General features: G+C 44.2%; 1 protein-coding gene across 14 annotated transcripts in view; it reads left to right on the top strand.

Moving 5' to 3' along the window:
• FRMD3 (FERM domain containing 3) overlaps window positions 1-17921 on the top strand; it is a 380275-nt gene that overhangs the window by 288012 nt on the left and 74342 nt on the right. For all 14 annotated transcript variants that reach the window (XM_044940217.2, XM_044940218.2, XM_044940224.2 and 11 more), the window contains 5 exons: window positions 765-852; window positions 3748-3836; window positions 6924-6987; window positions 8058-8146; window positions 17816-17890. In XM_044940217.2, coding sequence (XP_044796152.1) covers window positions 765-852; window positions 3748-3836; window positions 6924-6987; window positions 8058-8146; window positions 17816-17890 — 405 coding nt within the window. The remainder of the gene's footprint in view (window positions 1-764; window positions 853-3747; window positions 3837-6923; window positions 6988-8057; window positions 8147-17815; window positions 17891-17921) is intronic.

The raw sequence follows: 17921 nt of genomic DNA, 5'->3' as shown, positions 1-17921 counted from the left end.
TATAGTTTTACTGTGAATATAAAACTGAATTCCTGTTGTTAGCAAACTCTTCTTGGTTGCTCAGGTTACTTACTATCCTTGGAGAATGGTTTGGATTCTCTATGATACATGTGAGATATTAATGTTAGTCAAAAGCAGAGTCTTTGAAATGCTGTACAATCCTGGTTTGGAAGCTAGCCCTGAAAGGACTTCACAGCCATCTATATTTGCAGCCCCCTTTCTCTTCCTGGGGCCAAGACCTTGTTTACCACCCTGGAGGACACAGCTCAGACTAGAAATGGCTGAGATTTCCTTTCAAAATCCAGGGCTTTCCGATAGAATGGTTGGCAACTCTTCTTTCCTGGATGGCTCTGTTTAGGCTGCTGATGGTGTAACACTTTCTACCCCAAACAAGAAAAAAATGCCCTATATCCTGGAGAATCTTTTGAAATAAGTAGGAAAGAACAGATGCTGAGTTTTAGTTTGTATTAAGATTGGATTTGCAAGGGCCTACTTATTGGTAACTTGATAACCTTGATTTAACTGTCCAGGTCACTGGAGTCTTTACAGCACATGTGTGTTTATTATGGAACAATTAACCAAGGAACACGGGCTAAGATTTCTTAGCACAAGTTGCTTGTGAGAGGAATAATGACCAGTTTATTGATCACTGTTTCTATAGGGATTTCTCTCTTGATTTAGTTAAGAATACATTTTATTGATTGAAGGGACTCCATGGTTCTGTTATTTTTCATGTTAACTCCCTGAATCTTGTGTGATTTCAGAGGACAGAGCCCACCAGTTGCTGAATTTAACTTACTCCTGAAAGCTCACACTTTGGAAACCTATGGGGTGGATCCTCACCCGTGCAAGGTAACTACCTCTCTCCACAGGTTGACAGATAATGATTGTTTCACCCAAAAGACAGCTAATTGGTATACAGGCCTAAAGGAGCCCTTCTAGGATATTCCCACAGCCTGATCCATCACCCCTAATGAGAAGGGACAACAGTGTCCTGCAGTCACACATTTGGGTAGTTGATTTTCTCCATTGCAGTCTTCTAATTGCTTGCTCATTCACTCATCTATCAATTGGATGGTTTTACCCCCTGAGAAGTTGTGGGATCCTAACAGGTTTGTTTGCAAAGGCCATTGCCAGCAAGAATGCAGTCTTTTTTTTTTTTTTTTTTTTAATTTTATTTTATTTTTAAACTTTACATAACTGTATTAGATTTGCCAAATATCAAAATTAATCCGCCACAGGTATACATGTGTTCCCCATCCTGAACCCTCCTCCCTCCTCCCTCCCCATTCCATCCCTCTGGGTCGTCCCAGTGCACCAGCCCCAAGCATCCAGTATCGTGCATCGAACCTGGACTGGCGACTCATTTCATACATGATATTTTACATGTTTCAATGCCATTCTCCCCAATCTTCCCACCCTCTCCCTCTCCCACAGAGTCCATAAGACTGTTCAATACATCAGTGTCTCTTTTGCTGTCTCGTACACAGGGTTATTGTTACCATCTTTCTAAATTCCATATATATGCGTTAGTATACTGTATTGGTGTTTTTCTTTCTGGCTTACTTCACTCTGTATAATAGGCTCCAGTTTCATCCACCTCATTAGAACTGATTCAAATGTATTCTTTTTAATGGCTGAATAATACTCCATTGTGTATATGTACCATAGCTTTCTTATCCATTCATCTGCTGATGGACATCTAGGTTGCTTCCATGTCCTGGCTATTATAAACAGTGCTGCGATGAACATTGGGGTACACGTGTCTCTTTCCCTTCTGGTTCCTCAGTGTGTATGCCCAGCAGTGGGATTGCTGGATCATAAGGCAGTTCTATTTCCAGTTTTTTAAGGAATCTCCACACTGTTCTCCATAGTGGCTGTACTAGTTTGCATTCCCACCAACAGTGTAAGAGGGTTCCCTTTTCTCCACACCCTCTCCAGCATTTATTACTTGTAGACTTTTGGATCGCAGCCAAAGAATGCAGTCTTTAACAATGGGTAAGCAGAAGGAAGGGCTTCCCAGGTGGCGCTAGTGGTAAAGAACCTACCTGCCAGTGCGGGGAGATGTAACAGACATGCATTTGATCCCTGGGTTGGGAAGATCCTCTGGAGGAGGACATAGCAACCCACCCCAGTATTTTTGCCTAAAGAATCTCATTGCGGAGAGGCCTGGCAGGCTACAGTCCATGGGGTCGCAAAGCGTTGGACATGACTGAAGCAACATAGCACACACACAAGTGGAAGGGAAAATCTTTTAATTGATCTTTAGAGTATATATTTTTCTTTCTTCCTTTACTTGAATTACTTGACAGTTTTTCTCTCAAGTGGGAGATCAAGACCACGTGTATCAGAAACACTCAGGCCCCACCCCAGAGCCATCGATCAGCATCTCTGGGGAACCTGGAACCTGCCTTTTAAACAAGCTCCCAACGTGGTACTCAAGCACATGTGTTTCAGAAGCGTTTTATGAAAACAGTGTTCTTTTCATAACCTAAACCCACTGCACATAAACCAGACACTAACCTGAATCCTAAACTAAGCATTTATATCAACCAGGCTCTTAAAGGTGTGTTTTTGAGTCATACTAGGACATTTCTTCGGAGAAGGCGATGGCACCCCACTCCAGTACTCTTGCCTGGAAAATCCCATGGACGGAGGAGCCTGGTGGGCTGCAGTCCATGGGGTCGCGAAAAATAGGACATGACTGAGCGGCTTCACTTTCACTTTTCACTTTCATGCACTGGAGAAGGAAATGGCAACCCACTCCAGTGTTCTTGCCTGGAGAATCCCAGGGACAGGGGAAGCTGGTGGGCTGCCGTCTATGGGGTCGCACAGAGTCAGACACGACTGAAGCGACTTAGCAGCAGCAGCAGCAGGACATTTCTTTACCCAGGTGGGACCAGCTAATGGTATTCGGTGAAGTCCCCAGTACTAGAGCTCACAGCTCAGGCTGGACCTTAGAAGGGCCTGAGGAGCCCCATCATCCCCTGTTGTCCAGTCCCATGGGGATGTGAAGGTGTAGGCTGTGCAGAGAGCTGGCAGGCTGGTTGACAGTGGCATGTGTATCTTCTGCCTCTGCCCACATGATTATTTTAGAGGATTTGCCAGATGTCTCTTCCTGCTAATGGTATAAATTAGATTATTCCACTTCATGAATTAGATTTTATCCACAAATCTGAGCCTCTCTGTCTGTTTTATTTATTACCTGGAGACTGACTTGAGTTTTGTTGTTATCATTGTTGTTCCTTTGCCTTAGTTTATCCATGCTTAGTTTTCCTGCTGGAGGCTGGAATCAAAGGAGGCATTTCCAGGCATATCTTTATTTTTACATTACCAGAAATCCCATATGGGGTTGACTAGTTAGTTTAGATGCTCAGGGCTTTGGTTTCAGGGCTAATGACAACCAAGAACAGTTTTCCTATTGACATGGTGGATCTGACAACTCAGGTAGTCCCATAAGACACTTGGAAGTAGACTAGTGGTTTGGGACTAACCTGTATTTTCCCAGGAGGTTTCTGGGGAGGCAGAGGTCCACTCCTCAAATAGAAAAGCTACACATTCCTGGCCCTCACCCACATTTTAGAGGTACTATCCTTGGAAGTCCCATCTTAGAAACTTATTTTATGGCGATGATCATTGTACTTAACCTAAAATTCACCCAGACTGAGGATGAATAAGCATATAATTTACCCTTTATTTGATATTCCTTAATTGAATATGTTCTTATTTCTGTTTTTTTTTTTTCAGGATTCAACAGGCACAACAACATTTTTAGGATTCACCGCTGCAGGCTTTGTGGTATTCCAGGGAAATAAGAGAATCCATTTGTTAAAGTGGTGAGTACTTCTTTGGAAAATAATTCTTGTTTTTTCTTAATCTTGTTTTTCTTTCCCAGTCTTTGACTTTCTATTTGGAACTGCTAGGTAGAATGCCTAAGATCCATTTCCCTGCCTTGGAGCTTCTTACAAAGAGATTATTCATCTATAAATGAAGTTCAGTCTTGATTTCCCTAGACCTCAGGAGACCTGGAGTGTGTCCCAGGCTCAGAGGCTCTGCCTCCAAAGGGAAGGTGTCCAGGATTCCTGGTGAAGAAATACCAAGGGTGACCACAGGGTGCCTCAGGGCAGGGTTAGGGTGCAAGTTCCCTCAGACAACAAGGACCCCCTCTATTTCTGTCACTTCTTTTCATTCTCTTCTGTTGAATTCTTGCTGCAGACCCACCCCTCTGTAATCCAAAAGCATCAGTGAAGATGATTTTGACTCAAAGGAACAGGAATGTCTGCTCACAGTGGCTTACAGATGAGAGGACAGCAAAAGTTCCAGGGGTCTGGCAGCCCCATGGTCCTTTAACTTAGCTACCTGGCAGCATCATGAAGGACTTGCGCCTTTGCATTTTCTTCTCTGCAGCCGCAGGGTGGTAGCTTTTGTCCCCAGGTAAAATGGCCATGCATGCAACTTCAGTTGTCAGATCTTCCCATGGCAACACCCTCAAGGAGAACAACCCTTTGCATGTGTCTCCTGTGAAGACAAGGATAGCTTTTTCAGAAGCTCTGTAAGAGACTTCCCATGTATGTAATTGGGCAGGGTGGGTCATATGTGCCTCCTTAAACCAATCCCTCCAAGAAGTAGAATTCTGTGATGAGGTTGGTCAAATCAAGATTCATCCTCTTGGGGAGACATCATCTATATGAACACTTGATCTAGAGGAAGAATAAAGTATGGATTCTGTCAGTAAGGACGTGGGAGAATGGACCAGCAGTGCCCACTATGTCCAATCAGGGAACAAAATAGTTTTGGTAAAGAGTGAAGAAGTCTGCAGAAACTAACACAACATTGTCAAATAACTATACTCCAATAAAAAATTTTAAAAAATAAAAAGAAAGACAAATCAAAAAAATTGGACTTATTTTGACTGCACTTTAAAACACAAAGAGTGAAGAAAGCTGAACATTTTGTGTGTATTGGAATATTGTAAGGGCTTAGTCTTGCTCATAACTTCAGCTTGATTTAGTTCCCTCTCTGATGGTCCTTGACAGATTTGTCACCTGGTCTCTCTGGGTGGTGGACTCACTCTCTTGGCTTGAGCCCTAGGGGTCGGAAGTTTTTGATGGGCCTCTGGGCATCCACCCTCAGTCCTGGATTGAAAATGCTCTCTCATGCTTATCTGAACCTCCCATTTCATGGTTCTTTTAGCATCAGGATTTCTTCCAGCACCTTTTTATCAAGTCCCCATCCACCCCATCGCTTCTTGGCACTCTTCTCTGAGCACCTGCCTTCCCTTCAAACCTTCTCTACAAGAATAGAATCAACCAGCTCATGTCCACTTTGCTTCCTACACTTTCTGCTCTGTTTTTATGATCAGCCTTCTCTTCCTAAGAACCCTAATTTGCCTAAATATCTTCCCTACCTACTCTGTCATTGCCTTTATTCATGTCATACTGTCAGTTCGCATCTGTGCCCACATACTCTCTTCCTCCAGAATGAGCATTCTCAAACTTTCGTGTGTCTCTAATAAATCACTTAACTGTCTGAGTCTCAATGTACTCGTTCATAAAATCAGCATTCATTATATCCAACTACTTTTCAGGAAAGAAAGGAGATGGGGGAGAAGGAAATGAAATAGTGTGTGTGAAAGTGACTTGATTTGTGAACTAGGATGTTTTATAAATACATAGCATGGTGGGTTACCTACTTTCTTCTCTGTGTCTTCAGTATTTGTAAAGAAGCTCTGATGTTAACCACCCTTCACTCCATTCCAGAATAAGTTCCCTAGGGATTTTCTGACTTTAGGGAGCATGGGCAGGGCTTCCCCCATTCTCTCCTACAATTACAAAAGGCTTGAGGGTCCTGCAGGGTGTTTGATCCTTAGGTACTACTCAACTCTGGAGTCCATGGGTTAGACCTGTGCATATTGACTGCAAGTTTCTCCCCTTGGAGCTTTAGTTTCTTCCCGGGTCCACTGAAGAGTTGAGATGGACAGTCCCCACATCTTTTGTTTCTAGGTTCTAAATCTTGGTATTTCTGGTGGGATGTTGTCATCCCCATCTCTTCCAGCCGTGGCTTAGGAACACATTTGTAACAGCCATGTACATGTTACTAAAATAAATTTTCTTCCCACGTTAAACCTAGTGTTGTTTTGTTTTGAACATCCACTGAACTTTATCCCTCTTGCAAATCCTCACCACAGCTTAATATGACCTCACTGTTCTTTTTCCCCAGGAAAAGCACAGGGGCACATATCACTGTCCTAGGAATTAGATCAAAGGAATAAAAATAGAATTCCCTCCTCTCTTTACACTTACCTTCTTAACAAGGAGGTGACCTTAGGTCTACATTTCAGGTAGATTTTAACTGAGCATCTCCTTTAAATGAAGCCTCAAGTCTTTTGACTATAGTTCCTCGAGGTATCCTTATAGTTTTGAGCATTTCATTATCTAACAAAATGGTTCATTTATAAACAGGGAGGGCAGAAATGAGAATTTTGCAATGTGGTGCATGTCTTGGAGATGGATGTGAAAGGATACAGATATTGCGAATCCATATGGTTTCATTAACCAAATCTGAAATAACTATTACATACTTCCTACCTCACAAAGTGGGTTGGCCAATTAATATTGCTTTGGTCATTAATATTCGTGAAACCTCTAGAGCTCCTTGGAAGAAAGGTGCAACTTAACTGTAAAAAATAAAATAAACAATTCTGAGCTGCCTACGGATCCTCTCTTGGGAAGAAAATTGCTGTAGAATTCACTTGGGGGCTCTTCCCTGCTCATTTGGCCTCCAGCAATGATAAGATAAGATCTTGTTTCATTGCTGTCTGCTTGGCATTTGTGAGTCAGATGGATTCCTATGGGAAAGCGGGTACCTTAATTAGCTGCCACTTTTTGTTTTTCTTCTCACCCAAAGAGATTTTCTTTTCTTAGGCCAGATGTCTGCAAATTGAAGTTTGAAGGGAAGACATTTTATGTGATTGGCACCCAGAAGGAGGTCAGAAACTGCTTTTCTACCTGTCTGTTGTTGGGTGTGCATGCATGTGTTTGTACATGCGTGTGTGCAGGTGTGCCTGTGCATGAGAAAGTTTCAGGTATGACATGTGCCTGTAGTAATGGAGCCCCCAAAGACCATGATGTTAAAGTTTGTGATGATACCAGAAATTTAGAAGTAAATAACACCAGGTTTACACATTTAAGAATTAATCCAGTGAACAATGCTGAGCATATACCCCTGTGTAAAAACTAGGTTGTGATAGACTTGGGCTTTCTGATGCCTCAGATGGTAAAGAATACACCTGCAACGCAGGAGACACAGGGTTTGATCCCTGAGTCGGAAAGATCCCCTGGAGAAGGGAATGACAACCCATTTCAGTATTCTTGCCTGAAGAATTCCACGGACAGAAGAGCCTGGTGGGCTACAGTCAATGGGGACTGTACCCACAAAGAGTCAGACAGGACTGAGCTACTAACACTTTAACTTTCACTGACTTGAGAAATAGCTAATGGCTCTTCTCCCTACCTATCAATTGCCAGAATACAAAATTAGGAAATGAATTAATAATACTTAAAGATAGACATCAACCAGTGTTGATTAGAGTTTTATAAAAAGTATAAGTCTTGGGAATCTTAAAATCAAGGAGTTACCACATGTAGGTTGGGTTTATCATTTGGGAGGAGGCCATTACTGAAAAGCCTCAGAGCTCAGTCTGCAAGTTTCTTGATTTTCTTGAGCCTAGTGTTTAAGCACTAGATATTCAAGAATGGTGAGTAAATTTTTAAATTCATCCAAGTCTGATTGAGAGGTAGGTGATGCCTGGAGTGTTGAGAAAGATTATGAAGCTGTTCTTTATCCAAAACAGGACCTGGAGAGATTAGTAATATTTGCCAAGGGTGAGGGAAGGGGGAATATGATTTTAGCATCTTCTAAGTACTTAGTAATGCATAAGTTACTTCAATTCTGTTTGGTAGGTGGTGGGTTACAAATAGGTAAATTCTTAAAAGAAAAATATGAAAAACTTAAACTGTGTTTAACGTGCCCTTAATTGTTTTGTTATATTTTATTAGAAAAAAGCCGTGTTGGCATTTCATACTTCAACACCAGCTGCCTGCAAGCATCTTTGGAAGTGTGGGGTGGAGAACCAAGCCTTTTATAAGTAAGTCACTTTTATTCATTTAATCATAGGTTTGAAAAGCACTTCTGGAGTCCTTTATGTTTTGTAAACAGCTACATATTCATTTCTTTTAATATAGTCCTTTTTATTATATTTAAGTGAGTTATAAATTTGCTGCATTGTTCAGAGTGACTCCCAACCACTGTTGGCCTGACCATGTCTTGAACTTTATACTGGGTGTTTCCTAATTGCTATGGGATTTTGGGGGGGAGGGGCATTGTTGTTTCCATTCAACATGTCACAGAATCTGTTTTTGGTTGGTGCCCGACTTAGAAGCAGACCTTGGGAAGAGCTTAGTGCAAATGGGGGTGTGGTTACTGAATGTACCAATAGGGGAGTGGAGGAGGGAGAAGGGAAGCAAGAAATACAGGGCATGATATTGAGTAGTCACTACTGTGAGCCGCTGGACTCAGCTGTGTCTGCTGGGGAATCCTAGCAGACTGCATAATGTGCCTCAAAGTTCTCCCACTGACTGGCAAAGAGGTTGGTCTGTTTATCTACCAATTCCCCATTCATTTTAGTTTAATGACACTTATGAGGGCAGAATTAATATTCTCTAGCGCTTCTGGCTTACTCTGAGCTTGGGTTGTATGTGCTCTCAACAACAGAAAAAGAAGCCTTAGGCAGAGAGTCACACATATTCCTGGTAAGAAGGCTTCAGTGTTTAGAGATGAGAGCCAAAGGTTTGTAGGTAGAATGCCGTCAGGGTCTTCTAGGATCATAGAAAGTCAGTGCTGCACACAACTTCAGAAACCATCCAAAAAACTCTCAGGTTTCAAAAAAGGTTCAAATTTAGGATTTTTCCGTAAGTTCTAGCTTCTCCTCTTTGAGATCATTACTGGTTGGAAGAGCAGTGGTGATGGATGCAGTCAGGAGCCTAGCGAGCCCTGCCTGGGTTATCAGCACCACTCACCCCTGGAGTTCATCCAGGTGGATTTTGTTCCACTCCGCCACCCTGCCCCCCTACACTGAAATAGTCTTACCTATTAGACTCACCTGAAACTGCTGAATCTCTGATCATCCTGGGCTTTGGCTCACAAGGGCCTTCAGGAGAACGAAGGCTGAAACAGTGCTTTTCAAACCCCCTTTAAGCCACAGAACTCTCTTCCTTACACAGAAAGTGTAGACAAAGCCTATGTAAAAAAAGATAAAAATAGAGAAGCTGTGCTGTTGGTGGGGACCAAGTTGGGACTGGGGACTAGAGACCCTTGACTCATTGCTCACTGCTCCACAGGAGGTTGGATGACCAGTTGTCTGAGTTTGTCCATGACTTTCCCAGGTTTGGAATGAGAATTCCCAAGTCTTGGGCAGATACTATCAGGAGCATAATTTGAAAACGCTTGGATGAGATGATTCACAAAATGCTGTGCTTCTAGGAATGATGATGCATATCAGTAAGACATCAAGGCATCTGTGAGTCTCCTGCAGTGTTTGAAGACTGGTAAACAAAGAATAGCTGATGACCTCTGAAAACTCAGTATGTCTAGACCACTCCATTCACACGACAGCAGAGAGAAGGAAAGGCAGACAGTCTGGTGCTCTTAGTCTTAGTTGGAGCCTACACATTTTTGTTTTTGTTTTTAATCATGAAAAAAAAATTAAGATAATACTCACATACTATAAAATCAACTGTTTTAATGTGTAAGTTCAGTGGTTTTAGTATAATTCACCAATTTATGCAACCATCACCACAATCTGATTATTCAGAACATTGAATAGTTTTTGCACATGTATTGTTTTATCATGAGTAAGTCAGTTGGTATATGGAGTAAAATAAATGTAAAAACACAATTGAAAAGAGGGGAGAGAAAGAGGGAAAACCCACAATCAAAGGAATCCATTTGGGGCATTTGGAGTATGCTTATTATCTGGCAGCTAACAAAGTAGTCTGACAATTCTATCATTGAATGGGCCAAGTAGGCATATCAAAGATATCACTTCCAGTCATCTGTAGAAGCTTCAGAAGACCCAAGGAGTGTAACTGTGAGAACAGGTGGCACCATACAGAGTTGACTGGGTCCTTGCATCAACACCTCTGCCAGACTACCCCATCTCTTCCATTGAGACTTCTAACCCTAATATTTATCCTGACCTGAGATTTGCCCAAACATTGTGTTCCACCCATAATTATCCCTGTTCCTTAAGAAAGAGGAAAGATATAGCTTATCCTGACCCAGCAGTGTGACCTTGAACCAGTGGCTGGCCACATCTGGCTCATCTGTTGAAAGGAGGGAGCTGGGACTCAGGTATGATTTGCTTGTATCACTGTGGCCTCATGTTAAGAATAGTGGGCTTTGGAGGCCAGCAGACTTGGGTTTGAACCTTGATTCTGTTGCTTACTAGTCGTGTGACCTGAAACAAAACAATGAACACTTTGAGCCTCATCTTTATTTTTCATCTGTAAAATTCAATTGGTAATCCCTGCCCTGCAGTGTCTAGTCCTGCCAGGCACACTGACCATCAAGAAGTGGTAGCTGCTGCTATGACTATGATGACTCCCTGCTCCGTGAATGGGGAAGGTTTTCTGAGTGCCAGTTGGTTGCAGAGCCCAGTCCCTTTGCTTCTGAAGGGCTCTGACTCTGTGAAGCTCAGAGCTTCCTCCACTGCCTGCTTCCTTTCCTGGCCCTGCTTCCAGGTGATCATGGTTTTGGCCTTCATGGTCTGGGCCAGCAGAGCAAGGCGCTGATCTTTTTTTTTTTTTTAATTGGAGTATAATTTCTTTACAATATTGTTAGTTTCTGCTGCACAACATGAATCAGCTATATACATACACACACACACACACACACACCCCTCTTGAGTCACCCCCTTTTGAGTCACCCCCCGTCCCACCCCTCTAGATCATTGCAGAGCACCAAGCTGAGCTTCCATTGCTATACACACAGCAGCTTCCCACTAGCTAGCTATTTGACACACGGTAGTGTACATATGTCAATGCGATTCTCTCAGTTTGTCCCACCCTCTCCTTGGCCACAAGTCTGTTCTCTATGTTTGCATCTCTATTCCTGCCTTGGAGATAGGTTCATCAGTTCTACTTTTCTAGATTTCATGCATATGCGTTAATATGCGCTGTTTGTTTTTCTCCTTCTGTCTTCACTCTGTATGGCAGACTCTGGATTTATCCATGTCACAAAGCCCTGATCTTGTTTCCTGGGTTGGGAATGGTTTGTTTCCTCCTTTGCGCTTCACCTGTCATGAGAACAGGGAGGCCCCATGGCCAAGAATTCCCCAGTATGCTTTTAACACATGAATGTGCTGCTAGTTGTCAGCTGGCCCGGGGCCACCGATCAGGTTTGAGAGCCCTGGCTCTGAGATCTGCTGCCTGGGAACAGAGCCCAGAAACAGAAACTCTCCCTCCTGCTCCAACCCCCTGGGGATACCCAACACAGACTTAGACAGTCACCATCTGAGAGCTTCCTCCCTGCCATGTGTTCTGGGTGCTGCCACCCCCAGAGCACTGGGATGTGCCATTTCTGGACACTGATTCCCTGAAAGCACACTAGATTCCCTGAAGAATTCAGTGTCTCCCTGGTGGTTCTTCTGATGAATCTATCTCACACCTGCTTTAGGCTGAGACAGTGCTAGGCACTGGGGACACAGTGGAAGCTCAAATGACACTCTCTATCCCCAGCTTTCTATAGAATTTTGTGCAGGACATAAAGGTAGTCCCTAATAAATTTCTTGTCTGGGTTAGTGTGCATTTTGTCAAAGAAACAGTATTACACTTGGTCGTCAAGGACCCAGAGTATCTCCCTAAACTGACACCTTTCACACTTCAGTGAGCATGAGAGTTACCCAGAAATCCTGTTAGAATGTGGATTCTGGTTCAGTAGGTCTGGGTGGGGCCCAGGAGTCCAGATGTCTAATAAGCTCCGTGGTGATGCTGAGCTGCAGATGTATGGCCCACATTTGAGTAATGAGGTTCTAAACCAGAGATCCTCAGCCTGACTGCACATTAGAATCACCTGGGGGAACTTTTAAACAATAACAACATGGGCCCTACCTGAGACCCAATTAATTTGAAATCTGAGTCCTCACCAAAATGTATACACGAGTGTTCGTAGCAGCATTCTTCATCACAGTTAAAACAGATGCCCATCAACTGATGAAAGGATAAAGGAAAGTGGTATATCCATACAATGGAATATTATTGAGCCATAAAAGGGAGGAAGTACCTACTGATTCCTGCTACAACAGGGATGAAACTTGAAAACATGATGCTAAGGAGTGAAAGAAGGAAGGGACTTCTAATAGGTATTGGGAGGTTCTTTTGAGGGTAATGAAAATACTTTTTTTTATGAATCTCTAACTTTGTAAATGATACTGAAAACCACTGAAGTGTACAATCTAAAAGGATGAACATTATGTGAATTATATTTCAATAAAGCTTTTATTTTAAAAATTCAGAATCTGGGATGAAGGATCGTGATGTTAGTAGTAATATACCTTTTCCAGACAGGGTAAGCCTGCAGCCTAGGGTTTCATGCTCTAATCCTGTGATTCTCAAAGTTTGGGTCCCTGGACCAGCATCAGCATTTCTGGGGAACTTGTTATAAAGGCCTGGCTCCAACTCGGACTTACTGAATCAGAACCTTGTATTTTTCAAAAGCCCACCCAGTGATTCTGATGCATTCTGAAGTATGAGGACCTGCATGGCCAAGACATTATTTTAAAAATACAGAAAAGCCTGGGTTTGCAGCCTGGTTCCTCCAGCTTCTATGATGTGACTGTTGTTAAGTGAATTTACCCTTCTGTGCCTGTTTCCTCATGTAAGAATGTGGGTTGCTTCTTCCTATAAGAGAGCTGTGAGGATGAAATAAATTAGTGTATTTAAAGTGCTTTTTAAATAATAAATTAGTGCATTTAAGCACATCCTTGGTGGTTCAACGGTAAAGAATCCACCTGCAATGCAGGAGATGGGGGATTTATCCCTGGGTTGGGAAGGTACCCTGGAGGAGGAAATAGCAACCCACTACAGTATTATTGCCAGAGAATCCAGCCTGACAGGCTTCAGTCCATACTGTTGCAAAGAATCGGACGTGACTGAGCAACTGAGAATGCAGTGTGCTTTGGATGGTGAGTGGCGCCTAGTAGGGCTCAGTAATAACATATATTGTTATTACAGTGATTACTCCAGAAGCTATAAACCACAGGGAAAAGGGAAATTATATTGTTAGTTCTAGAGGTGGCCTTTAGAGCACCAGCCAGTGTCTCCCCAGTGCCTAACCTGACCTCCATCCTCAGCTCCTGTAGTAATAGGTACCAGAGGAGAAGCTGGAAGCAGGGGTGAGTGGGGGCATATTCCTTCAGAGCTGTGCTGTGTGTACATCAGATGACACTGATACTCAGAGAATGCTCTGTCTGTTCCAGGCACTGTGAGTATGTATGCACATCTCACAACAGTATCCCATTTAAATCAGACTTTCAGTGTCAGGACTGGACAGAACTCCATAACGCCATGGGAGGGGGTCTTTAGGTAGAATGACTCTGCCCTGAAAGTTCTAGGGGTTGGGGTGGGGGGAGAGTTGTGACAGTAGAAAAGAGAGAAATGACAAGGCCACCATGTGAATACACGGGCGTCACCCAGTCAGGTGCTGGTCAATTGGGGACCGGATTTCCCTGTGAGGTCAGAGATTTGAGAATAGCCAGTGCTTCTGTGCTGAGGTTTTGATGAGTAGCTGGAGCTGGAAGTGGGGAGAGGGAAGACCAGAAAGGAGGCTAGAGCAGAGGGAACTGCTACTGCTACTAGGCTGTGCCCGCCTTGCCTACACTGGGAGGAAGGCTTGCTCTGGGCTCATGGATGGGAGAGCCTGGGAATAGAGAGCTGGAATGGGTCAGCTAGAGCTGGAGCCTGAAGCTCTTTTATTTGCCTTCAGAGTGTTTGACATGGTTCCCGGGTATGGCCACAGCTTAGAGAATTGGCTTTGGTAGCTCAACAGTGAGAAGGCAATGCAGAGGTTTGGAGAGTGATATCAGGGATAGGGGAAGGGATAGAGGGAGGGGGGTATCATATAATGAGCGAGGAGTACTATAGGTGTTTTCAGATCATTTTGTCTCATTTAAGGCTTCCCAGGTAGCACTAGTGGTAAAGAGCCCACCTGCCAATGCCATAGACAAAAGAGCTGTGGGTCAGTCCCTGGGTTGGGAAGATCCCCTGGAGTAGGATATGGCAACCCACTCCAGTATTCTTGCCTGGGAAAATCCCATGGACAGAGAAGAGCCTGGTGGTCTACAGTCCATGGGGTCGCAAAGAGTCTGACACAACTGAAGTGACTTAGCACTTCTTATTTAACCCTCCTCAGAACACTATGAATTAAGTATTCTAATATCATCATTCTTTAAAAAATTTGTAAAGAAACTAAGGCTCAGAGAAGCTACATGACTTGACAAAGGTCACAGGACCAAAAGCAGGAAAGAATCCTGAGCTCCTGCGTTTTGGGGTAAAAGGCCACCTGGGAGTCATTCAAGGAGAATGTGGGGACCCCGAGGTTCTCCAATGCAAGCAGGTGGCCTTGGAAAGACCTTGGAGTGTTTGATAAAAATACAGACCCCCGGGCCCCTAGCTAGAGGGACTGAATAAGCCTCTCCAGTGATGGCTCCTGGGAGCTGGTACTCCTAACCCTGCTCCAGCGTCTACTGATATACAGCCAAAGGTGGGCACAACTGCATGCGTGTCCTGTGACCCAGCCACCTTTCTCTTGCCTTCATTCATTTCCTTCCATCCCACTGTCTGTTTCCCAATTCCCAGGGGTTTTGTGGGGTTCACGCTCTCAGAATAAATTCCCCTGTTAAAACTCCATAAAAGATCTCAGCCCAGACATTATCAGGCATCTCCCTGAACATTTGGGAGGGCAGGGGATTGGTGGTAATGCTCTTGATAGAGTGTCTCTGAGCCAGTGAAACCACACAAATAACCATCAAGGGCACTTAGCTGTCAGAAGAAGCCAACGCTTTCTTCACTCCTCTCATCCTGACCAGACAGCTATTCGCTTTCTCTGTGAAACATGCCTTCTAGCCGGTTTTCCTTGACGTACTTGGTGGGTTTTGGGTTTGTGTAGATGCAGTGGAACACTGTGAGGCCTCCCACCAAGAGGCTGTTCTGAGGCAATGGCCTCTGCATGGGACTTGGACGGGCAGGAGCTGAGGCTGAACTGGCGAGAGACCACCCACTGCTTCCTAGACGAGCCCCCATCTATGGAATTGCTGTGCTAGCCACACCTCCATAAAATAGGTACAGAGTTGAGTCTGAATTTCAAAAACTGCCATTAGGACTCCTAGTAAGCTTTTTTAGCAGATGATCTTGCCCTGAGCATCCTTAGGAACCTAGAGCAATAACAACAAAACAGTAAAAAAGCAGAAACTGCTTTAAAAAGTTTCTTCACCTCCTACCTCTGAATACGTGGGAGCAACAACTCTGCTGAGATGGGAAATGTGTCCAGGCCTGTGACTCTCTGGGGCTAAGATTGGAGGTAGGGTAGCAAAGAGGCCCAGACCAGGCACATCCTCAAGGGAGGAGGCACAACGAAGCTGACTCCATTAGTGAGGCTTGCTGGGCCATTTCTCCTCTTGAGTGCATGTGGTCTGTAGCCCAGCTTTGGCCAGCAGCCTGTCCTAGGCATCTAGACCCCTCTGCAGTGTGGATTTCATGTGCTCTGTTTATCTTTAGGGCTCCCATGCTGTCTTCTCTGGGCCCTGCCTTGACAGGATTCCCTCTCCCTGGGCTTGACCCCCTCTCCTGCCCATCTTGCTCCCTGGATTCATCCTTTGTAGCCAGTACTCTTCTCTGTGTGTTCGGATGGTTTGCAAAAGAGTATTTTTTGTGACTTTACATTGTCTTGAGGACAAAGACCGAATCTTTAACAAGGACAGCTCGAGGTCAGGTCCTACTAAATTAGTGGGGAGAATGTGTGAGTGAGACTGTGTAAAACAGTCATAATAACAACACTGGTACTGCTGCTAAGTCGCTTCAGTTGTGTCCGACTCCGTGTGACCCCATAGACGGCAGCCCACCAGGCTCCCCCGTCCCTGGGATTCTCCAGGCAAGAACACTAGAGTGGGTTGCCATTTCCTTCTCCAATGCATGAAAGTGAAAAGTGAAAGTGAAGTCGCTCAGTCGTGTCCAACTCTTCGTGACCCCATGGACTGCAGCGCACCAGGCTCCTCCATCCATGGGATTTTCCAGGCAAGAGTACTGGAGTGGGGTGCCATTGCCTTCTCCAATAACAGCACAGGAAAATGCATATCAGATCATCTTAGTTCCCCCAGTGCTCAGGGTCTGGGCTTTCACCTGCTGGGCCTTCTGCCTAGAACACAGCCACCACCCGCCGTGTTAACACCTTCCCTCCCTTGAAGCTCAGCTCAGAGATCTCTTCCTCAGGCCACCTTCTGTGGCCCCCAGATCAGATCAGCACCACCCCCATACTCTCATTGCATCTTTTTCTTCATAGCACCACTGCTTGTAATTTACCTTTGTTCTCTTCTTTGTGGGGTTTCTAGATGAATATCCATTTCCCTCTGGGCGTTACATTCCATGAATGCAAAGTTTGTGTCTTCCTTGAGCTCTGTGGTGCATAGAGCAGAAGAGACCCTTGGTTAATAGTGCTAAGTGATTGAACCCAGGCTTCATGGACTCAGGGATGGGGCTCACTGCCCTCACCGAAGCTTCCAGACACAGCCCGCATTGTGTGATTGTCTCTACTCAGAATTCCATACAGCTCATTGTTCTGTTTGTTTTTTATTAAGATTTTGTAATGATCAATAGTTAAGAATGATCCTGAACTCTGTAGACCCATTCTTTCTAACTTGTTGGGTTTAACTGCATCAGGCTCAAGGTGACTGACTTTGAGGTGTCCTGAGGTATCACAGGAATCAAATGCCCCGTGTGTGGCCTCTGGACTGCCCATGTTCTGAATTGTTCTTTCAGAGTGGTGGTGTTTTGCTCGTATTTACGGGAAGGGCTCAGAGGTGCTGAATCAGGGCTTGGCTGGGCTTCTGCTCCTCATGTATCTTAGTCATCGACCGGTGTGGTTTCTTTTAAAGGGCACTGGGTCATGGTGACTTAACCCATGTTAATACTCAGAAACCAGGGATCATGTCCATGGTGACATAGGCCCCTGTGCCATCTCCCAGAAAATACACAGTAGGTGAGTTCTATGTGACATGGGGAGTGACCTGTGTTACCAGGGAACTGCTTTCTGCTGCAGTGCTGCAGAGCTCCAGGCAAGAAAGTCTGCCCAGCAAAAAAATGTAATGATGCCCTCTGCCTGAGCCCACTCTCTTCCTGTCACTGCAACAGAAACTGGGAAAGAATCCCTGCTGATCATCAATATTTCCTGGTCCTTTTTGCAGATCATGACCTGGTAATAGATTATGATACCAAATGTGTGGGTCACCAACAGCGTATACAGTAATGAAAAGAGATCACATAGAAAAGACCAGATTGCAACATACAGGGTGAAAACATTTCTTTCAGGTGTGTGTGTGTGTGAGTATGAGTGTGTGTGTGTGAGTATGAGTGTGTGTGTGAGAGAGAGATAACAGTATAACGTATCTCTTTCTTGGCAGTCAGAAATATCTGATTACCACACGTTACAGCATGTTCCGCTTGGACTTTGCAGTGGCATACCACCTCTGCTCTGCTTTTCCTTACAGGTATGCAAAATCCAGTCAGATCAAGACAGTGTCAAGCAGCAAGATATTTTTTAAAGGAAGTAGATTTCGATATAGGTGGGTACTTATGGTTCCACTTTGATGATGG

This window comes from Bubalus bubalis, chromosome 3 (assembly GCF_019923935.1).
Source record: "Bubalus bubalis isolate 160015118507 breed Murrah chromosome 3, NDDB_SH_1, whole genome shotgun sequence".
In the NCBI taxonomy this organism is placed as follows: domain Eukaryota; kingdom Metazoa; phylum Chordata; class Mammalia; order Artiodactyla; family Bovidae; genus Bubalus; species Bubalus bubalis.
Note: the sequence above shows the minus strand (reverse complement) of the source record. Positions and strands in the feature narration are given on the sequence as shown.